Source organism: Dryobates pubescens, chromosome Z (assembly GCF_014839835.1).
Source record: "Dryobates pubescens isolate bDryPub1 chromosome Z, bDryPub1.pri, whole genome shotgun sequence".
NCBI classification, from domain to species: domain Eukaryota; kingdom Metazoa; phylum Chordata; class Aves; order Piciformes; family Picidae; genus Dryobates; species Dryobates pubescens.
The window spans coordinates 106,794,854-106,819,748 of record NC_071657.1 but is presented as its reverse complement, the minus strand read 5'-3'; the positions used below and the strand labels follow the sequence as shown (position 1 = coordinate 106,819,748).

At 36.3% G+C, this 24,895-nt stretch overlaps 2 protein-coding genes across 2 annotated transcripts in view; one reads left to right on the top strand and one right to left on the bottom strand.

The window, feature by feature from the left end:
• Positions 1-24,895, bottom strand: part of COG5 (component of oligomeric golgi complex 5) — a 174,527-nt gene that overhangs the window by 141,486 nt on the left and 8,146 nt on the right. Inside the window, exon 6 of the mRNA XM_054178513.1 lies at positions 21,663-21,783. Coding sequence (XP_054034488.1) covers positions 21,663-21,783 — 121 coding nt within the window. The remainder of the gene's footprint in view (positions 1-21,662; positions 21,784-24,895) is intronic.
• Positions 240-5,105, top strand: GPR22 (G protein-coupled receptor 22). Its single transcript, XM_009910172.2, has 2 exons — positions 240-418; positions 2,351-5,105. The coding sequence occupies exon 2, from the start codon at positions 2,376-2,378 to the stop codon at positions 3,675-3,677; it is 1,302 nt and encodes a 433-aa protein (XP_009908474.1). The 5' UTR covers positions 240-418; positions 2,351-2,375; the 3' UTR covers positions 3,678-5,105.

Below are 24,895 nucleotides of genomic sequence, written 5' to 3'. Positions count from 1 at the left end.
CCAGGGAAATAAAAAGAGGCTGCTACAAAATGCAACAGGGGAAAGAAATTAACGTCACTTAAAAGAACATTTGTTCATTTTTGCTGGCTTGAAACTCAGAACAGACGAGCAGAATATGCACTGGTCTGTGGAAGTATCTCAGGCAATTAAGAAGTCCCCATGTTCAATCAGAATTTTTTGCTGCTGAAGTGCTGGAACAAAAAAATAAAGGAAAAAGGAAAAAAACAAAACAAAACAAAAAAACCCAAACAAACCAAAACCCCAAAACCAAACAACCCTGCAAGGAATGAAATAAGATCCCAGCTACTGCTTGGTTTCCAGGTTACAGTGCATGTCAAATATCTGTCAGTGGCACCATGTATCAATTTATGACAAGCCGCTGCAATGATCTGAAAGGCCCTTGAGGCACAGAGAACAGGTAGGTCAGAAGTTGCATGCACCCCACCTCTCCTCAGCACTTACAAGGGAACAGGCACTGGTCAGATGGGGAATGCATTGGGTATATTAGCTCCCTGCCTTGACGTTTATGCTTCTGTTTAACTGAAATCTAATCAATGCAACACAGAGGTGATGTTTAATCTATTCATAAGACTTAACACAGCTGAAGTTTTCTGTTTTCATAAGATCTCAGGTGGCATAATGTTAAGAGTTAAGACTGTCAATTGTTTTAGCAGATCTGCTTTTGATTTCCTCCTGGCTTTTTGCTAATACGAGATAACTCCATTTCTCTAATAATGCATTTTAAATGGTTTCTTGAAATCCATTCACAGCCAGGACAGCATACACAGAGGAAATCATATTTCTGAGGGTTAATATAAACCTAATAGAGGTTGCCTGAGTAAGAAATTAAACAAATCTTTTGAAATATTTCTTGTTTCATTTCACATCTGAGACTAATACATTCTAATTTATACCTTTTGTATTTAAGAGGTACATGTGAAATAACTGTTGAAGCATACCAAGAATTTTCATCATACAATTTGCAATTAATAGTACTGTGCAACTGAGGCTTTTCAGACATGGAGATGAAATCCACTTGCACATCATATCTGAGTATGCTTAATTCATACTTTTATTTTAAAAGAGCTCATTTTTTTGACATTAGTACTATCCATTTGAATTGTATTCAGAATGGAACAAAGCTTTACACTTAAATTTCTTTTCATGCCAAGTACACCCCCTCTTAAATTTAAAACCACCTGAAAAAACCTTTACAAACTTCAAGTACAGCAAGAAATGGAATAGCCTCTCATTTACTCACTTCAAAACAAACTGAAGAGCTGGCTGACTAAACAGTATAAACAACAGATATTACATGGAGATGCTACATTTGCAGTCTATCAGCATGTATAAAATAAAGCAGATGAGCCATAAAATTCTCCTAGCTGTTAATAAATGCTACTATTTTGAACTTCACAAATCCCTAAGATAAGCATGCTACATGCACAAATCTTTTTAAGTGCAATTTGTATAAAAACCAAACCAACAAACAAACAAAACAAAACAAAACAACACATGAAACCAAACCCCTAAAAGAGGTCATTTTCTTTTAAGTACTATTTTCTAAAATTATTCCCTTAAATCTGTTCTGGAATAAAAATACATACTGTTCCATTTCATGTAGGCACTGATTTCTTGAAGAAATTCAATATTCAAATCAGGAAGTGGAAATCAGCATTTTTATAATAGATTCCATCCCTCCAAACTCATATAAGTTTTGTATTTGAAATGATATATACCTCTATAATACTGTTGTAGTGGTAAATTTCATTCATGCAAATGCACACAAGCTGAAAGTGACCAGAAGTCTTCAAGCCCTGTAAAAAAATCTACTCAATTGGAGAGCCCCAAGTTTCAGCCCAGGACACCACTGCAAACTCTTCGTAAGAAAGAGGCTGCTAAATTGCCATGAACAATGTAAATGCTTTTTTTATAATGCATAAGCAACAGTGAACCATGTTCTTATCACTTTCTTTTTCCACAAGAGCCTTTCTAAAATGATCTTAAGTACTAATTTGTTAATATTTAACATTCTTGAAAAAATTATTCTCAATGCAATACAAAGGCAATGCACAAGTATAGTTTATTCAACAAATGGGCCCTTTGTAAAACCCACATCACTATAAAAAAAACACCTTGTCTCCCTAAGTGGGAGCTTTTCACTTTATGGTTTTTTTTATTCCAGATGCTCAGGCTTTTGAGTTCATGCCAACTAATGCTCTAAACATAGAGTAAATCACGAGCTTGATAAGAACAGATACTTTTCCTCCCTCCTCCTTCCCCAGAATTTACCTACAATAAATGGTAAATAAAGAAATCAAATAGTTCCATATTTTATTTCACCTTTCAGGAGAAAAACCAACTTCAACAAAAGAATGTGTTTCTCCTCTGCTCTGGAAGTCAACATGCAGTCTGAATCTAACTTTACAGTCCGGGATGCCATTGATGACATCGACACCAACATGTATCAACCGCTGTCATATCCATTAAGCTTTCAAGTGTCTCTCACTGGATTTTTGATGCTAGAAATTGTTTTGGGACTTGGCAGCAACCTCACCGTGCTGGTACTTTACTGTATGAAATCCAACTTAATCAATTCTGTCAGTAACATTATTACAATGAACCTTCATGTACTTGATGTAATAATTTGTGTGGGATGTATTCCTCTAACTATAGTTATCCTTCTGCTTTCACTGGAGAGTAATACTGCTCTCATCTGCTGCTTCCATGAGGCCTGTGTCTCTTTTGCAAGTGTTTCAACTGCAATCAATGTCTTTGCTATCACTCTGGACCGATACGACATCTCTGTAAAACCTGCCAATCGAATTCTGACCATGGGAAGGGCTGTGATACTAATGACATCAATATGGATCATTTCCCTTTTCTCCTTCCTGATTCCTTTCATCGAAGTCAACTTTTTCAGTCTTCGAAGTGCAAGTACTCGGGAAAATAAGACCCTTTTGTGCGTGAGCACAAACGAGTATCACACAGAGCTAGGAATGTACTACCACCTTCTTGTGCAGATTCCAATCTTTTTCTTCACTGTTATAGTAATGCTAATTACATACACCAAAATACTCCAGGCTCTAAATATTCGGATTGGTACACGATTTACAACGGGACAAAAGAAGAAAGCTAGAAAGAAAAAGACTATTTCTTTGACCACTCAGCATGACACTACAGACATGTCCCACAGCAGTGGAGGAAAAAATGTTGTCTTTGGTGTAAGAACTTCTGTATCTGTCATAATTGCTCTACGCAGAGCTGTGAAACGGCACCGGGAGCGACGAGAACGGCAAAAGAGAGTCTTCAGAATGTCCCTCTTGATCATCTCAACATTCCTACTCTGCTGGACACCTATCTCTGTTTTAAACACCACTATCTTATGTTTGGGCCCAAGTGACCTTTTGGTAAAGTTGCGATTATGTTTTCTTGTAATGGCATACGGAACAACTATATTTCACCCTCTCCTTTATGCATTCACAAGGCAAAAGTTTCAGAAAGTTCTGAAAAGTAAGATGAAAAAGCGAGTTGTTTCAATAGTGGAAGCAGATCCCATGCCAAATAACGCTGTAATACACAACTCATGGATAGAGCCTAAAAGGAACAAAAAGATTACCTTTGAAGATAATGAAGTAAGGCAGAAATGTTTAGTACCTCAGGTTGTCACTGACTAAATTTCAGTATTCACCAAAACACATCAAGTGGAATATCTGAACAAATTGTAGAAAAATACTGCCAAATAAGAAAAACTTTTTTAACTTATTGGTGAGACTGTAAATTTTAAATATGTGTGTTAAACAGAGTAGGTCTTGTACATTCAATTTCTTCATTATGTAAGATATATGTTGCATGGCCGTTTGTTAGCATAATACCATGTGTATAGCTGTCAAAAATATTCAAGTCCTCTTTTTTTAGAAAATAAATAGCCTTAATGAAGTGCAAACTTTTAACAATATTTGTACGGCTCAGTTTCTCTGTAAACATAAAATAATTTATTTATAAGCAAAAATTCCACTCAGGATTACTTTTCTAAAGCACAAATTCCACGTTTTACACGATACACTTCTTAATTTAATTCATAACAGTATTTGATCAGAGATAATCTGAATGCTATAAAGTTGAACACATTTTGACCTTATGTGTAGATAGCTACTAATTTCAACTTTCCACAGCATGCAATTTTTGTGTGTGTGTAGACAAAGCCATTTACCTGGTATCTTTCGATTAATGGTTCAAAATCAGTTAAAAAGTCAGGAAAAAACTCCTCGCATTGGTCCAAAAACTGGCAGGACGTTTTAAAACAGTAAAATGTCTGGTATGTACAACCTCAGATCCACGACTTCTACGTAGAAAATACACAATTTGGAATAATTACAAAGGAGAGGTGGAGGTGCTAAGAGGAAAGATAGACTAAACTAAGGCAAAAAACATAGACAAGAAAATTGCTGGGCTTGATGCTAAAACACAAGCAACCACCTAAGCCTTTCCTGTGCTGAAGCTGAGATTTTCACACTGAAGTGGTTCAGCTAGACCTCCAGTGTGACTTGAGGACTTTTTATCTACATAGATAGATAGATACGGCTGTCAAGTGCCACAGCTGAAGTAGAAGATAATTTTCTTGCCCTCAGTAAATTTTGTATTGTTTTGACTTGACCTCTCCATTGAACATGTTCAATTATAGCCATGCAACTGCTTTGTCACAAATCAGTCACCAATGCTGCTGGCAACTCCGTTTGTTTATTTCCTGAACAGTCATGCTATATCATCATTCTGCATTCTCTTTTTCTGTTCCATCTTATACCAGCAAAGGAGAATTAAGAAGCCTTAGGAGGGCATCAGCATCCATAGCCCTGTAAAGCAACAATTAAGATACTTATCCAAACAACTTTGTTGAGTGGCTTGCACTATTTCATTCTTTTAAAATATATCATTTCGATGAACAGTAGCTACATTAGTTGACTTAATTACCAGCTGGGGGGAGAGGTAAACAAAATTTAAAAACGCAAAATCAATTAGCATGATTTCACTTATCTTGTTACATAAACTACTCAAGTGTGTCACAAGCTACCAATGTAATTAAAAGAATAATTCTCAATAAGAACTGACTTCTATAAAAAAAAGCCCACCAAAAACCCAAAACCAAAACAAAACCCAGAGCATATCCTTGAATATGCAAGGTAGTCTGACTATAACTACCTCTACTGTTACATAAAAATGAGGATTTCTGAAGCACTTTTCTGAAGTTAAGAGAAAAAAAAAAGGGAAAAAAAAAAGACTTATTTTAAGGGAGCAAAAAGCTATTTTCTGTTATGTCACTAAATTATTAATCATACTTGTATTGCCAAAACTGATTTTGTGATTAAAAAAATACTTGCAACGTACCTTAGTCTGCTTGGGCTCATGCCTATACCTTACCAGAACAGAAGACTCAAAAAATAATACCACAGTTCCATATTCCACAAACAACAGGCACTTAAAATCATCCAAATTCTACCTAGGAGTTTTTATTATCTAATTGATGATAATTTGTTATCTGAAATTTCTGTGTAACATATCTTTAAACATAATTTCCCTGGCTTTTTTTTCTTAAAGCTAGCCCAACAGCATCTGCATTATACTGAACCCAGTTACAGTTTTGATTTAATTCAAGCTAACCTTGGTTTCCTATAAGAATCTAAATCCTTCATTTTATTTGAGAGCATTTTATGCATTGAATTTTTTTTCTTTTGTTTTTCATCCCGTATGCTCCAGATGTATCACTTTAAAAAACATTCTTTCAGGAATAAATTCTTCTGAAATGTGCTCCAAAAAAACATAAGCAGGAAATACTTTTTTTTAATATATATATATAAAACTTTCTCTTTTCTCTGCCTAGCTTTCCTCTGTATTCTGAGCATCTGAAGAATGAGACAGTGGATCTCCAGGGTTAACGGCATAATATGATATCACTTATTACTTATCTTCTAATAAAGCATTCTCAAAGCAATTAAAAATATTAATCGTTTATTTAAAAAGAAAAAAAAAAGACATTATAATGACCACAACACGTGAAAAAGCTTACATCATGTCCTTATCTGAAGTAAGCATTTAAGAAAAGCTTTCAGACTTGAAAGGTTTCTTGACAACATGACTTTACTTTTCAAAATTAAGTAAAACTTCAAGAACTACACATTTAGCATTAGAAGCTCATTCATTAGAAAGTCAGAGTCAAGGACCCAGTACTGCCTAACAAGAGAAAAAAATGCAGCCTAGGAATTAGTCTGAGAGATTAAATCAGGTTTTAAAGGCTATGCCCATCACAGTCTTTGATTGCCTTTAAGGATGTAAGTACATTAATTTTTGCATTTACTCTTCTTCATCTTTCAATAAAGAAAGAAAAACAAAACACCAGGATTTATGACACATTGGAGTACACGTTGAAGTCTGCAGAAGAAAATCCTACAAAGAGCAAGGAATAATACAAGTAAGAATGTCTGCAATCCTGTATGCACACAGGAGTCATTATAAAACAGAATCATACATGATCTGTATCACAAAGCAGACCTAACACAAAATAAGGGAACACTGTATATGCCACTGATACAGAACAGGATTTTAGGAAGCATATGAAGGTGTGCTGTGAGTGCTTGACAGACTAAAACTACAAAACCAGGCAGCATCACTGAAGAAAAAAGACAAATATATACCATAGTATTGTACAATAAGAAGCCCACTAAACTCTCAAAAATCGTCTCACCACCGTGAATCATTAGTTTAATACGTCACACCATTCAGCCTAAGGCAGGCAAAACTGTACACAGCTCTAAACATTTCAGCAAATACATCTCAGAAAGACTGTCAATTTCCTCACATTCAATGCCCCTTAAGTATTAGCTGGTATCTGACTGTGTTACCTTTTAACTTCAAATGCACTTCCATTCAGTGTTACATTGTAAAATAAGGTTAGCTTACACACAAAAAAACACACAAAAAGCTGAATACAGTGTCCATATGAGAATATTCAAGAAATACACCTTAACACACTGGCACATCACCAACCAGTGAAAACATTAATAAAGAGATCATATGTATTCTAGTTTGAAACTGGGAATAATTTTTACAGATTACAAGGCACTGCTACACAGAAGTTCTCTTCTAGTGCCAGGGAAATAGGAATTACTTCAGTGATGTCTAAATAGATTAGGTTAAAAATGTATGCATCCAGACATATATTAGATCAATACACCTCTCTTTATTGTTTTATAAGTACATACATTTACATAATATTTATTATACATCCACATGCAACAGAAGTCAAGTAGAACATTAGCATTTTTAAATATTTTTATATATATATATAAATTAAATATACATAAATATATAAAAATATTTTATATTTATATAAAGGAGGTTTTGGTAGGACTGTCTCTGAACTAGATGGACAGGCACTATGCCCCACTACCTTAAATGCTTTCTCTTCCCCATCACCACCTTCTTTTTTTTTTTTTTTTTTTTTTAATAATACATTCAAAAAGTTATATAATCTACCTGGGCATAAAATAATCTACCTGGGCATAAGAAAGAATTTTTCTGCTCTGTTAACTGCTATATATCATATTCCAATACACATACTAGCTTTTTCTCAACATCAATGTATGTGCTGGTCATCAGAATATTTTAAAGTCATGTTTGTTTCTTCTGAAGAAAGTGGTTTAGTTACCAACTGCCATTAAACTCTCAAGAGCAGAAAATACATCATTCTTCAGCAAAGTTTCAATGTAGCATTAAAAACATACAGAAAATGCACAAACTTGCGCTCCCCTTTTTCCCACTGTTCAAACTAAATATCTGCAAAATGTTACTGTGGACAATCAGCTTCCACATTGAAATTTTCCAGCTATATACCAGCCAAGTTTCACATACTATTCTATCACTGAATTTGTCTTACACCAACAGGAGGGAAGAATCTGACTCTCTAATTACCTTCTTTTTCTACTTCATACAACATTCACACAATTCAAGAAGCAAAATGAAATACAGGGTTTGGGGTTGATTTTGCTGAGGGCAATTCTAAGAGAAAAAGAAAGTAAAGAAAAGGGGGGGCAAAAAAAAGAAAAAACTCAGACAAATAGAAAATCAAAATTTACTCATTAGAGTGTCAAAAAGTAATGCTTAGTAGGTGGAGAGTAAAGGCCAAGAGAAAAAGGGCAGAAAGTGGAAGGAACCGCTGTAAGGCTGCTATGGCCATCAGGACCACATATAAGTGAAGAGGAATATGCACCTGCCATGGAAAAAATATTAACCTTAATTTTTTTACTGTAATAAAAAAATACAAGAAGAAATTATCATTGAGTGTGATACATGATTTTGCCAGAATTGCTGGGAGGAGAGAGAATTACATGAACAGCAACACCAGAAAAGGCTTTTGATTTAACAAATTACACCCAGAAAAACAGACGAGAGCATGCATTACTCTACTACCCCTTTTCCTAAACGACACATTTTACCAAGTACAAAGTATGTACAGAGTACATACATTCCAAGCACAGACTTGAAAGGAAAATGTTATCAGGTGTCTATTCCCAGCAATAAAAACGAGAAAATGCTACTGAATCTTCCCTCAAATCAGTATTGGCCAGACAGCTTCAGTCTGTTGTGATGCTTCCAGTGTGTCTCATTACCACAGTGTGTTTTCGGTTACTGCTTCTTTTTCTCAATTTAATTATTTTTTTAGAGTAATAAATTGAAGGAGAAATATCATTAGACATCTTTATGTTCTTTGCTAAAATTGCACTTCAGTGATTGTTATAAATTGAGTCAGAACAGAAGAAATCTCTTCCTGTGTATTTACATTACATATTTCTGTATTGGCTGTTTTCCTATTTTGCAAGAATTCTCACGCAGTGTAAAGAAATTAATTTTTAAAAACAAGCAAACAAAACCAACCAACCAACCAACCAATCCCTGAAGAATTATAGTGAAAGTTCTTTTGTAGGTACAGAACTAGACATTCTTAATTTTTTTTAATAGTTTGAATTAACTGTATTCTTCGCATATGAGCATTTCTATATCCTCATTCAGACTGCTGACACTGCACAGTCAAGCAGGCTGATGACACCAGGCTGCTGGCAAACAACACAGCCTTGTTTCCTTTCCAAGCTGCATTTTTGGAAATATACTTTTGGTTTCTGTTACCCTGTTACAATCTTGAACTTCCCACCCTGTCTTGTAACAGTTTCACTTGATACCATATCTAATAAACAAATCAATGCCACTGCTGAAACAACATTATTGCTGTAAAATGTGTCACTCTGACTATGTCAGACTGTTGTTAACAGAGCAATATTAACACAGCTTTACTTTCAACTGTACTAGGATCTCTCACAATCTGTTGTGAGATTTTGCTGCAAATTACACACAATTAGTAGAGGGGAGAAAAAGCACAGTAACTGATGACAACCTATTGCTACTCTGTGCCATGGGTGGTTTTTTTCCCAAATCTTATTTAAAGATATTTTCCATAAATCCATCACAAAAAGAGAAGGAAGAAAGGGGGGAGGGGGGTGGGGTGGAGGACAGCTTCCCGCATTAGTAAATTATTACAACTATGTGGCACTTGGAGTACTAGGTTGCTTTTACTACTGTGCTGCAAGCACGCATAAGGAAAAACAAAATGGGAAGGAAAAAGGAATACCATTTGTACCTTACATATAATCACAAAACATGAAGTGAATGTGAGCACTGCTGTTGTAAACCACCTTTACAATAGGGAGGAAGATCTCCTGCTAACAGCTCGAAAGCAAGACCTACCAAAAGATACGAAAAGACTTTGTGGACAAAGCCAGCTTGTAATCAAGTTATGTGTTCAATAAAACCAACAGTGGCTTCCACAGACTAAGCACCTAACTCAAAAAGGACTCTCATGGAATTTTTCCTGTTCTGCCAAAAAACCACACACCCACATATATATAAAGTACAATAAAATTAAAATAAGAATATTTATCATATGTTTTTACCTCTACTCCAGTCAGTAAGGTATTTCACGAGAGATTTTTTTTTCAGATACAACAGACTTTCTAGGAGGGTATTAGCACATTAAAAATAAATAAACAAAACAAACAAAGAAACAAACAAAAAAAAACCCTGAGAGTTTTGAATTACAAATTAATTTTCTGAACAGATACCAAGCAAACTGCTATCAAATCACACAAATTTCCAAATTGAGTAAACAACTTCAATTTTTATGTTTAAGCCAGAAAAAACCTTTACTAACTTTGACCATGAGGTTACATGCCCATAAACATAAAATAGAGCTAAGCAGTTCACCGGCAGTCGTATCAAACATGAAGTGCACATGAAGATAAGACATCTTTAGAAAGAATTAATGTATTCAGAAACTTCAGAAAAATCTTGCCTCAGCTGGACAGCTTACAGTGCAGATCCCAGAAGAGGTTTAAATAAAATGGAATGCAAGTGGGAAACTCTTGTTTCAGTCACTGGAGCTTTGTTATGACCCCATTTTGTTTCAGTCAAAAATGTCATTTCTACTACATCCTTAGTTTGCAAGTTCAGTCAGCTAAGAACTTGGGGGGGAGGTGTGGAAATCTTTGGAACTGGAGACAATCTGCCACATAAACAGTATGTTCTCAAAATAATAGGATATTCTTTACTTTTAAAAATTTATGTCTTCACATTTTTCCCTTAAATGACATTAGAAGAGAACGAGACCATGCTGTTCTTAGCTAAACAGGGCCTACATTTACAGTATCAAAGACAATAAGCAGATATAGTGCCTGTGAGCAATGGAAGGTTAGATCTCAATGGCAAACAAATGTAAGATTGGACTACTTTTCAAACTGTAACTGAGAAGAGTACATAAAATTCTTGATTAAACTAATATCTGAAAATAACATGTATGAGTCAGGAGACAAAGATGAAAAACTACTCCTGTGAAAACAGCCTATTTTTAAAGCTGTTTATTATGTGGAAGAATTACATCTTACTCATTATTTTGTTTTACATACAGGAACACCTTCACTGATCTTCAAGGCAAGGCAGAAGTACTGGCTGCTATCCAGGACCTGAACAAAGATTACACTTCAGTCTTTTTTTTTTTCTTTTTTCTTTTCCACAGCTATTTGGTTAGATATTTTTAAACCTACACTGGCTCATACTCCAATTAGAAGTGACCAGTTATTATGTTTAAGATCTGAACAACCAGGATTTACTTGAGGAATTACAACAAAACTCTGTACACAATCTCATCTTTCAATTATTTCATACTTCTGAATTTGCCAGGCCTCGTTTTCCAGTCCTTAGCTCTTGTCATTTCTTAACTCTGCCAATCAAAGTGCCCTTCTGTGGCTCTTTATTTTCTCCCCATGAACGCACCTCTACAGTCTAAATCTTCAAGAAAAAGAGCTTATTTAATCTCCCACTGTGACATGTATAATTGCATTCATTCACGGGTATCCACAAAACTATGGCTTTATCTGTACAGCACAATTCCCTATATCAATTGCAAAAACTACAGATTTGCCTGACAAAACTGCATAAATGCTAGAACAGAAACAACACTGGTAAAGCAATCCCAGCATGAATGTAGTCCAATTCCAACAATTTACAGAAGTTTACTACCATCTTTTCATAGTTACAGGAACAGAGATCATACTTATTTGAAGAGCATTTTCTGTATACATATTAAACATTGAAGGTGTTCTCTCTGTTCACAAGTGCTTCTCCAGTAGTCTGCCTTAATCTGGAGGTGTATATCTATAGAAAACCACCACTACTTTACTTGCATCTCTTTCAGTTGCTCTCTAACAAGTATATGGAACAGCTGTAAGGTGAGGAGAAGTTGGCTTATTCTCCTAAATATTTACTCAGGGGAACAATACCAAAAGGTAGATTTAAGTCATCTAAATTGTAGGGTATGCACAATAAAAAAAATAATCTATGGTGCATCTACACAATTTATTTAATCACCTAAATAATCAAGAGACACAAATTTGTTTGACAACATATGTTTTCCATAAAACTGTAATTCACTATCATTAGTTCAGCTTTACAACCCTGAACACTTCTTTCCAATGAATTAAACTTCACTGTTGTTTTTCTATGGCGGCTTTTTGTCCAACTGGCTTTGATTTCAGAAGATATACCTGTTTCGCATTCTGAATGTTGGAACAACACAAGCTGGGCTTTCCCCTTGCTGTTCAGCAAGAGCCACAACAAATGGCCCTGGGAAATTAGCACATTTGTGTAACGTCGTCCTCAGTTATTGCTGTATTCCAAGGCATCCTTACTTTAAGGAAGAGCAAATTACCCTGCCTCCAAAAATAAAGTAAGAACATCTACTGAAAATTTTGGCTATTCTGTACCTTTATGAACAATCTGAAAACTGCTATATTAATCAGATTATTCCTGGCTCCTGACAGCTATGGGTTTCTCTGTAATATTGTTTATTTATCCTATCTCTATACTTGCATTTATACATTTGTATTTAGTTAGAATACATAGAATACATAGAATAAACCAGGTTGGAAGAGACCTTCAAGATCATCGCGTCCAACCCATCAACCAATCCAACTCCGCCCAAGCAACTAACCCACGGCACCAAGTACCCCGTCAAGTCTTCTCCTAAAAACCTCCAGTGATGGTGACTCCACCACCTCCCCAGGCAGCCCATTCCAATGTGCAATCACTCTTTCTGTATAGAACTTTTTTCTAACATCCAGCCTGTATCTCCCCTGGCGCAGCCTGAGACTGTGTCCTCTTGTTCTGGTACTGCTTGCCTGGGAGAAGAGACCAACATCCGTCTGTCCACAACTTCCCTTCAGGTAGTTGTAGAGAGTAATAAGGTCACCCCTGAGTCTCCTCTTCTCCAGGCTAAGCAACCCCAGCTCCCTCAGCCTCTCCTCGTAGGGCTTATGTTCCAAACCCCTCACCAACTTTGTTGCCCTTTTCTGGACTCGTTCCAGCAAGTCAACATCCTTCCTAAACTGAGGGGCCCAGAACTGGACACAGTACTCGAGGTGTGGCCTAACCAGTGCAGTGTACAGGGGCAGAATGACCTCCCTGCTCCTGCTGGCCACACTGTTCCTGATGCAGGCCAGGATGCCATTGGCCCTCTTAGCTGCCTGGGCACACTGCAGGCTCATGTTCAGTCTACCGTCGACCAGCACCCCCAGGTTGCATTTATACATTGTTTTCTAATAATAGTTTGCTGCCTTTTTTTTCTCACTGCATTAGAAAAGGCCTTTAGCAAGGACTAGCCACCTTCTTGATTGTTAAAATGCCAGTATATCACAATCTAATATAGTCTTCTCAGTAAGCTTTCAACTTCCATGTCTGTCTAAATATATTTCCCAAAAATACTGAACAGAAGAGCCTCTGCACTGGAAAATTAACACCTTCAAAAGTGAAATATTAAGCACTGAGTCTATTCTCAGTTTGCCCTATGCATCACAATCTGCCACTCCAGCAATGAGTAGCTTGAAAATTCAGTAAGTTTATTTATTTATTTATCCAGTAAGTTTATTATTGGGTGCCTAGTCTCCCAACATCATTCTTCCACATGTCTCAGAAACATGCTTAGACAGCAATGCTTCCATTTCTATGGTTTAATTTAGTTGTTTGTGAAAGTAATATCTTTTGGATTTTGTTAGCTGGCTCTCTAGCTAGGTCTGAGCCTTCAGACCCCAGATTTTACTCTGTACCTCTTGAAGCCAAGCTTAGTGTAATACTGGCCTACAACTGGTTTCATAATTCACTCTATATGGCAAATCTCAAACATGTTAAGGGTGTTTAGGTATACCTGATTAATTTAATAGAACTGTTTGCATAAAGAAACCTAAATTTCAAGATAACAGAATAGTTATGACTTTGGAAAAGAATGATACAGCAATGAAACTACAATGAAGCTGCATTAACAGGAACCAAGCCTACAAAAGATTAAGAAATGTAAACTCAACCCCTACTAATTTAAAGGTTATGTTGAAAGCAAAAATTCTAACAATTTTTTTTCTTGTATCAATTCAAACTTGCTTTTTCTCTCATGTGCCCACAATCATTTAGGGTCTTCTACTGAAAAATGGTTAGATAAAGAATACCTGCCAGAGATTAAGTAAAACATATGCACTCTTTACATAAAATATAAAAATTGGTTCTTCACTCCCAAACAGCTCAAGTTGCTTGGAACAGTTCTTTGTTTTAAAGCCACAAATATCAAACCTTTTAAATTTTAATGTCGGCTTGACCTTCCCACCAGGGATGGTTTTTTGGCCTGGAATATTAAAAAATTAAACTTTGCCCAACAACTTCATGCAAAATGTTCCAACTTGCAGTAACAGAGCCTCACACATGCACACACACACACACAAAATAAAAAGTAGTAGAAAACCAAAAGTAGAAAACCAACACAACTGAAAGGAACAGCATAAAATCGAAGGACATGGAAAATACACTCAATTACAGAAAGTCATAGTATATTTTAGCCCAGACAATTTCAGTGAAGGTCTGGCAGTGTTTCTACCAACAACACCAGGAACAGAAGGAAAGTGTTTTAGCAAACTATCTGTACTTACTATGGATGCAGATGTGCCACCTGAAGCAGTGGCATTCAAAAGTAATACAGCTGGCTCTGAGCCAGTAATACAATTTATTCATTCTCAGCAGGACTAATTACCCCAGGCAAAGCATCATGCTAGCATGACCACGTAATTTCCATTAATCAAATCAGTTCATTTACCCCTACAGAACAGTGCACTGTGCCACACAGGCATAAGCTGTATTATTTTAGAAGACACTACGTCTTCCACAAGGCAACAAATTGCAATGTATCTAAATTCCTAAGCAAAAGTACCACAAAACCAACTTTTTCCCTCCAGGTTGACATGTGTTGATTCTTGTAAGAAACTGCACACAAGAAATATATAAACGCAGTAATATCAACAAACCTGCCTGGTCTATGAACTAGCAGCAAAAGACCTTACTGACAGTAACCCAGTCCTTCTTCACTTAAATAGCAGTCAACACAAGAGCTGGCTTGGCAGTTGTACACACTAAATTTTTGCTTAGAATAGAAAAAAAAAAAGTTAATTGCTAAATATGATCTTGGAAGACAGCAGCAGTTAAAGGACACACAATCACAGAATGGTTTAGGATGGAAGATCATCTAGTTTCAACCCCCCTTCCATGGGCAGAGACACTTCCTACCAGGTTGCTTACGGCACAATTCAATCTTTGAAACACTTCCAGGGCTGAAGCCTCCGCAGCTTCTCCTGTTTGAGTGCCTCACCACCCTCATGGTGAATTTCTTCTTAATGTCTAATCTAAATCTAGCTTCTTCCAGCTTGAAACCATCACTCCTCATCCTATCACTACATGACTTTGTAAAAAGTCCCCCTCCAGCTGTCTTGTAGGCTCCCTTCAAATGCTAGTCTCCTTATGGCCCTTCTCCAGACCTACTCTGTGTTTCCATGCCCTTCTTGTGCTGGAGGCTCCAGAGCTGGATTCAGGACTCCAGATGGTGTCTCACAAGAACAGAGTGGGGAAACCACCTCCCTCAATCGGCTGTCCATGCTTCCTTTGATGCAGCCAAGGATACAGCTGGCTTTCTGGGCTGCAAGAGCACATTGCAACCTAGAAAACTAACTGCATCTGAGTATAGATGGGTAACACAATACCACAGTAGATAGGTACCGTGAGATCTACGGGGGTACAAAACAGCTTACCACTGTGAGTTTAGTAATACTTGTATACAGCTATATACCACACAGCACTTCAAAAGCTGCAGTAGCTTTTATATAACAGTATTTAACATGAAGGACAAATATTACAGTCAATCTGCTATCACCTCATAATAAATCTCTGTAATTTGATCAGATTATTTATGTTGCTTTAATACTCAAATAATCAGGCATGCTGTGCAAACAACAGGTACAGGTAATTCCAATTTGTAGTAAATATGGATGAGGTAACTGGTATAAATGAAACAATTACGAACACTTACTATTAAAATAGGTTAAGTTTTCAAAAAATTAGAACGGTTGTTACCTGAATACTGACTAGTAGTACTTAGGAGTTTGGTAAACACAAACCAACATTCATCATGGTTCCCAAATATTAAAAGATTACAGGAGTAAACAGTATCCTTCTTAAAACCAGTTTGGTCACTGAGAAATAGCTAGCTTGCCTTCTTTCCTGGCAAAGATAAAAACATAAAATACTAGACATTTACATTCACATAGTCAGTACCACCTCCCTTTTCCTCTTTTGCATTCTCCTTGAGAATATTGACATAATCTGTTTTGAGAGTCAATTTTTGCAGCACTCCAGTAACATGAACTGTGTGAGGTTAACCTGAATGTCAGTCACAACCAGAAGAAAAGTAATTGTATCAAAGAGGTAAACTAAAGGTCTTTGAGGAGATTTATCTACTGTTTCATCTGAAGGAGTAATAAAAAAAGGATGACCTAAAGTGATACCATCAATTTTTCAGTCATACTGTCCTGGTGTTCCAAGAGGTATCCAAGCACAGCACATAACAAACCAACTCATGGGAAACAAAATTTTCACCAAGCAGTTAAATGTAAAAATAAATAGATAAATAAATAAACACAAACAAACACACATCATACAAATACTACCAAAACCTAAAACCTAAACTTTCCTGTGACACATTTTCTGTTAACAGGAGGGCAGGCACATCTCTGAAAGGAACAAAGCTAGGCCAGCTTATTCAGTCTTCCTGCTTCAAAACAAAATCAGATCTACACTGTTTTTAAATAGACTTCTAATCTTCACTTTACAGTTCACCTGAAATTACCATTACTGGCAGAAACTTTCCCTAACATTTAAGACAAAAATTTTCTTTGCTTTACTTCAGGTCCATTATTGACTGTTTCAATCACAGTCATTTACTCCCTTCTCATCTGAACTTTTAATTATCTGAAGAATATTACTCTGCCTCTCAGACTCCTCCAAACCAGAAAGTCACTTTCAGTTTCTCCGCCCACTGCCCATCCTCAAGACCTTCAGCTATCATTACTGCTGTACAATGTGACACTACTGCAGAACAAATGTACAAGTGGCTTGTACTGAACTTGTGAGGAACGATCAAGTCTCTCTGCAGAACAGTTAACCATATAGCAATTTTTCCCATTCCTGCTATTAACTACAACTATTCATTGCTAGGACTTTGCACTTGTCTGAAAGTGAAATGAAATCAGTTCAGCTAAGACTTATGTCCAATCTGCTATGAATATTCTTCATCGTAATCCTGTTTCCCAGCATAATTTCCATTCTTCTCTGCTTGATTATTGCTTGCAAATTTAATAAGGATATGCCATATTACATCGCTCAAATCATTAATGAAAACACTAGCCAGCTCCAGAACACATTTCAATGAAAGCCCACTTGACATACTAATGGGCGAACTAATGACAACTTTGGGGGTAAAGTTTTTGCCAAACTTCTGCAATCATTGCACAAATTTTCATGTGGATTATATTGCTGACCTTGCTAGTGTGATGTGGTGTCAAAAGCCCTGTTTAAATGAAACTACAAGACAGTCTCAAACTGTAAGACAAATCTCTCCAGTCTTAAGACCTGTAATGCTGCCAACAAAGAAAATACAGTTGGTTAAACATGATTCATTCTTGATAAATTTATGTGGACTACTACTTAACAGCATTTTTATATTCTAGACTCCTACAGATAGGCTTTTGTTCTAGAGTTTTTTTGCTTACAAAAGTCAAATTAGTTTGCCTAAATAAAATAGGAACTGGTGAGTTACATTATTCTAACCAGAATTCTTATGCCTAAACTATGTTCAGCATCACACACATTTTCAAAGATAGGGAAAAAACAGCTTACATGACATTACTACAACAGATAACTACAAGTACAAAATGTTAAAAGAAACTAATTATCACAAAGAAATTTGTCTCTCCCGATCAAGCATTATTTTCTATTGCTGTAAGACACAAATTAAATTACAAGCTGCAATAGTATAAATCACTGTCTTTACCACTTAGGTGGAAAATCCAGGGTGCCATATATACTAGGGATACTTAGAAAAGCACACCCAAACAGAGAAACCCCAATACTAGACAAGACCCCACCAATGCAATCCTCATTAAGGCAGGCATTTTCTCAAATTCACATTCTAACAGACATATAAGTTATATTCAGGCTTTTTCTCATTTAAAGGATATCATGACCCCTCTTATTTATCCTAGAAAGGTGATGAGTCAAAATTCTTTTTTTGCATCAACAACAGAATTTTTCAGGCTCAAGACCATTGTCACCATTGCCACTAGATCTGGAGTGAAGGGCTACCATCATCTACATTATACCAGGTACAAAGAGGCCTCTCAGGCACAGCCAAATAACTTCTTTCAAATTATATTTCACCCAGGATCATGCATATCCCAATTAATTTCTCCATCCAAGCCACATTTCTTTAGAAGTATCTCAAAACTGAGCTTCATTTCCTTGAATTTCCCTCAAGCCTTCTGTTGGCATGTTAAGCCTAAATAACTACCACATATAAGCTTTGGTCCCTTTTTACGAAGAACACTATAGATACGTAGAGCTTTCTCCATTTTAGCTAGACTTTTGTAACTGACAATATTTTTTTCTTTTTTCTAGAGCTATTTAGCTTTAAAGTAAGGTCAAAATCCCCTATACCTCTATTCTCCTAAGTAACATGAAAGACAGTATTGTCCTGGAGCAACTTCAATATTGAAGACATCCAAAAATGTGTTTCAGTAGACCTCTTCTTCTCTGTTTTATGGTGACACAGTTCAGTCACTGACTAACTCTGAGTTTACAAAAGAGAAAAACTATGGCTGCTGTGAGAGCCTGCCTACAAGTATTGTCTGCCTACAAGGTCATTCAAGCAAACAAATTCACTTGTTGTGAATTAAATTAGAATACAACCATATAGAGAGAGACTAATAGCTCATTAAAATTAAGTCCAGACATTTATATCAATAACAACGACATCAGTTATATGTATCTAACAAGCAAAGGAAAAAATTCTTTATTGTCCAGAGCTGACTCTGTAACTGACCAATGGAATTAACAATCTGTCCACAGTCTAGCTAGCCATTCCCTGCACAATCAAGAAATTTTTCACCGTTACCAGTTACTGGTCACTGTGACAGACAATAATTTCTGCAAACTTGCCGTGAAAGCAAACCACTTGTCACATTCTATTGCTTAAACCTGCTTAGGAATGTTTCTTTTTTCACATTATAAAATATTTGCATTAAAATATCACCAAGAAGCATAGTCAGGGGATGTCATTTACTGCATTAGGCAGTGTGACCGCTGAATATGCCACGTGTTTTACAATCCAGTGCAACATATAGAGAGTAATAATATAAAGAATTGTCACTAGAGAAGCAGCTTGTACAACAGAGTATCACAGCTCTGTTTTCACTTTGCTAGAGAATTGAAAAAAGTGTGTTGGGAGCTGGAGGAGCTGCAGATGAAAGTTTGGGGATATATACATACACACATATTAATCACATTTCATCTCTAAAAATTACATAGGGAATTAAGATTTTCTTTTTACTGTGCAAAATAAGAAGTGAATTTCAAAGAATGCCCAACACAAAGGAATTTTAGAACTACTTTAGCTTTAATGAGAGATCTCAGTGAAAAAATAAATGCTTTCAGAGTAAAGTTCCTAATGTTGCTAACACTGATGCTGAGCTGGAGAACTACAGACTAACTAGCAACTTAACAAAGTGTTCAAGAAAAAAAACAACACAACAACAAACACCTTGGCAAAAGCTACAGGTCTTTGTAGCTCCTCTGACAGACCTATTTTTCTATATAATTCCACCTCATATCACAGCCACAACATCACAGCTCTCCTGCCCCACATCACTACCACCACCCTTCTACAGATCCTGCACACATCTGAATGTTTTCCAAGGCCAGAAACACAGCACAGTGCTTCCCCAGCCATACTCCAAAATCCAGCCTCCTTGACACACATCAACTTTCCACTAACTGTGACTCCAGCCACTCTGTACTTCCCTTCTGTCTGAGCAGGGCTAACCCATAGCCAGTAAGCCACCACCTCACCACGCAGGGCAGACACCTCCAGTCCACCACACCTCCAACACTCCTCAGTGGAGTGTTCTGTCCTCTTGGGGGCTGGGCATCATGGCCAGCTGAGAGGTAATAAGAATTCAGACCAGCCAAGGTGGATAGCAGAGGATAACAAAGACAAAAGGCGAAAGATAAGGGAGGGATACAGTATGAGGTACAAAAAATTAACAAGGCAATACTAGGAAAAGAGAAGGTGAGAGAAATTACAATAGATAGTGGATTTTACCTGGCCATAAACCATAAAAAAATCAGAATTAATTAATGATTAAATAAAGGACCACAAGCCTTGGCTCCTTGCCATGGACTGCAGGACAAAACTCAAGAGTTTCCTTTCATCTTTAACAATAATTACTCTGACTTTTCTAAACTTCAGGAAAGATCGTGTATTTGAAAACAAGAAACTCAAAAGACCTTGACACTTTAACAAAAGAAAGTGCAAGTTTTCCTTAAAAAGAAATCCTAAAAGCTACACAAGATAAACATCTCAGATTTCACCATTACATGACTTGTAATTAAAGTAGTTAAAAGAGACTATGAACTCATATATGCTGAAGATGTGAAGGAAGACCAAAATGGAAAGAAAATTCAGAAAAAAACAGAAAAATAAGAAAAAATATTCTAGCTTAGAATTCTACAATTGATGCTTAAGTCAAACTGATATACTAAATAAATATATTAACTTTTCCTTTGCAACACAGCATGTACTAATTACAAGACATGTCATTATCCAGTAATTTTTTGATTACACAGTATAAAAAGAGCAGTAGTGACAAATAATCACAATAAACCTCATGATGATTCTGAATGTTTGGTAGTTCATCCCTCCCACAACCTATTTTTGGAAACCACAATTTGAATACAATTAAATTAAAGGAGAAACAGCTGGCAAGATACCATATACAAAACCTATGACAGATCTCCAAGATTATTGGGATGTTCCTCAATGCATCCTGCAGCACATTGTCGAAGTACCCAAGCTAACTCAGGTATGGAAAACAATCTAACAACATGAGCTTCCTAAGAACTATGTCATTATTCTTGCCAGAAACCAACAAAATATAGGGTAAATGAGCTGCTATTACAGCAGAATGCTTCCAGCATCTGAATTAGGTTAGGTACCTGTATGTTGTATTACACAGCTTTCATAAAGGTCACATGGCCAATTATTTTCTTTTAGGATGTAAACTGTAATTCAAACTATGCTTTATTGTAGCACATCTTCCAAAAGCTAAATATATATCTGCTGCCTCTGCAGGCATTTTATACAAACAAAACCCAATAAAAGATAAATTGTTTCCCCCCCAAAAAAAAATTTTGCACAAAAGAACACAAATTATTATCATTAAGGTTCTATGTTATTAAAGACATTTATCTAGAGGAGTCGTAATAAAAAAAAAAGAAAGTGCTAATGTGTTCTGTCCATACCAGCAATTAGACAACAAGAACCACAGTAAAAAGCTATGAGGGCTTCTTTGGTTTTTAAGCCAAACACTAGTGTGAGACATAAGAGTGCAAGCTAAAAGTGTTTCTAAAAGTAACTAAGGACTCACCAAGTTCATTGAGACTCTGGGCAGCTTTTGTTATCTCTCTGCTTCCTCCTTGCAGTTGTCCTTGAAGTCTCTTACTGAGATACAAGATGCGTATTATCCTCCTCAGCAAGTCACAGGCAGCCTGCAGAGAAATTGTAGCATTACTGGTACTATCAGTGCACAAGGATCACATAATATTAGGCCTCAAATATGGAAACATTTTAACCAAAAAAGGAAATACTGTGAATAAAACCAAGGAACTTAAGAACACTGAAATCCCTAACTAGAAGTGAGATTTGCTTTACATTGTATCTCTTTCCTCACTGCAAGGCGCTGGGACCAGATGACCTTTGAAGGTCATACTATGATTCTGTGAATATTTCTTCCCTCTCCAAGCTTCAACAACATATTTGATTTGCCAATCAAATTAAAGACATATTGATTTGCCAATCAAATATTGATGCAAAATGACAGCACTTAACTTCAGAGGACAGTATCACTGACACAGACATTGATTCTCATGGTATGAAGCAAAACTTGAAGGCCAGTCACCATCATTCAGCCAACGTTAGTCCAAATTCTTTCATAGGTTGATTAGAATACAGTATTCATGGCTAAAATTTAAGAAGATGGATGCATATGCGAATTTTCAGGAAACCTATTTGTGTATGTTTTCATTAGCACTAATTTAGAAAAAAAAAAAAAGGGCACTGATGACTTCTGAACCAAACAGAATAGTTTGGTTTTTAACTCAACTAAGATACTGAAACAGCTTTTCTCCATCTGCACAGTAACAATAAGAGTTCCATCAAGCCTGGAGTGGAGTTCCTCTAGGGATGGACTGAGTCACTGGAGCTCAGAGGTGCATCCTACAGGAGCAGCAACATTCCACAGTGGACATGTAAACTAGAGTTCAGAAATGTGACTAGGGAGAAGGTAAAAATCTACATGGATTGCAGTGCAGTCATAGGTACAGTCTAACATCCACCATCAGATTAGCAAAAACAGGTAAAAGAGAAATTCAAAAGAAATAGAGTTATTCTGAAATATTTTTGCTGGTACTGAAGGCAATACCTTCTGAGTATATACTCAATGGATCTCAAAATTACATTAAAACTAATTTAAAAAATATTTAGTATCTGACAGAATTTGAACCCTTTTTTTAGACTTCAGTTAACATTAGTTTTCAGGACATGAAAGCATACACAAGTGAGTCATTTCAACCAATATTCAGTGGACTGCACGAGAGAGAGTGATTGCCCATTGGAATGGGCTGCCTGAGGAGGTGCTGGAGTCACCATCACTGGAGGTGTTCAGGAGGAGACTTGATAGGGTGCTTGGTTGCATGGTTTAGTTGATTAGGTGGTGTTGGATGATAGGTTGGACAAGATGATCTTGAAGGTCTCTTCCAACCTGGTCTATTCTATTCTATTCTATTCTATTCTTTTATTCCCTATGCCAGCACAAACCAATCCAAACACATACATTTATAGTTTAATTTTATTAAACATTTAGACAGAACAAAAAGGAAAAAATCAGAAAAAAGCACTACTGAGGCAAATCACCAAAAGCATAATTATTCTCCCTGCTTTTGGCTCTGTATCATGTAGACTGAAGTGCAAGTTTCCCAAGCAACCTAAGATAATTCAGCCACATAATTTCTATTATCATTAGTGAGAATCAAGTGGGGCTTATCCTACTTTGAGAGATTAACGTATCAGTTTTTCATTAATTCACTTCTTTAATTAGAAAAATCTTGAGCCACAAACCACTTTCATATCTGTGAACTACATTTCTACAAGATTATATCTTCTTATATAGTGCATTGTGCTTTGCTACGTAAGAGGGCACAGTATTACTACTCTGCTTTCAAATTTAACTATTCTGTAATCCAGTTGTGCGCCTCTAGTTATTTTTTTCCCTAGGAACTCGACTTTGGTTATCTTCCGATTGTCTCTTTTACTTTACATGCCAAAAGATTATTTCTATTTCATTGAATGGTTGCTCATTATCTCCTATCCCATGAAACAATCTTTTACAAGGACCATCAAACTGAATGAGAAATGGGAGAAGTTAACATTTAGATACAAAAGCAAAAAAAAATTAAAATCTTAATTTCTGGCCCTGTGAATTACAGGGAGGAGTAGAATCCAAAGACACTGAAGATGCACTCTTAACTTCTAAGTGATTACTTCTGCACTTCTCTTGACAGAGATTCTGTTTCACCTAAGTATTTCCATTTATGTGAGTTCAACTTAATAAGGTACCCAGTCAGTGTAAAAGAATGCAATAAGAGAACTGTGTAACAGAAATAAAAAAATAATAATAACCTAATAGTGCTGTTCACAGATGGTATACCCTCTAACTTGACCACCTGCACAACAGAAGTCTGAATTCAGGAAACATTCCCTGATACAGTATGCTTTTCTAAAGAAGATGCTTTCATGCAAGAAGGAATGAATTTTAGTAAAAATTGATTTCAAAAAGGTCTGAGTTAGTCCCAACGGTTCTAGTAAAATTAAAACAAAACCTCTTTTTTGGTGGAGAATGCATGTTAGTTATCTCTGGAAATTTGAAGCTAACATCAATGCTACATTTCAAGCAATCAAAGAGCCTATTAATTTTAATCTCAAACTAGTTTTAAGAAATTATTGAAAGAAGACTTCACAGTATCACTAAGGTTGGAAGAGACCTCGAGGATCATCGAGTCCAACCTGTCACCACAGACCTCATGACTAGACCATGGCACCAAGTGCCACGTCCAATCTCCTCTTGAACACCTCCAGGGATGGTGACTCAATTATGAAGAGACGACCGCTTGAAAATGTGCCGCTGCATACCTCATGTAAACAACAGCATACATCTGCCAGATGATATTGCATTTGGATGCATATATAACAGAAGCCTGAAGATGTGACAGCCCACTATCTTGAAACTACATTTGCGACTTAGTTACGGTAGTACCAGGACAAATTCTGCTGCTAGTAAATATTTTAAAGACAGAATAATTTTAAAAGACAGAATCAGTATTGTTTTAAAGGTTTTTAAAGTTTGGTCATCATAAAGATTTTTAAAAACTGAGTTAGCTGAAATTAAGGTCATCACATAGAAACACTTGGTTAAATAGATCTGTCTACGTATTTCCCACTTACTGGTCACCTACTATGGAAAGACTCAGAAGAGGACAGTGTATGATTTGAAGTAGGAAGCAAGCTTTATGAATCTGTCCACTCCCTTGGGATGCCAGGGATGCT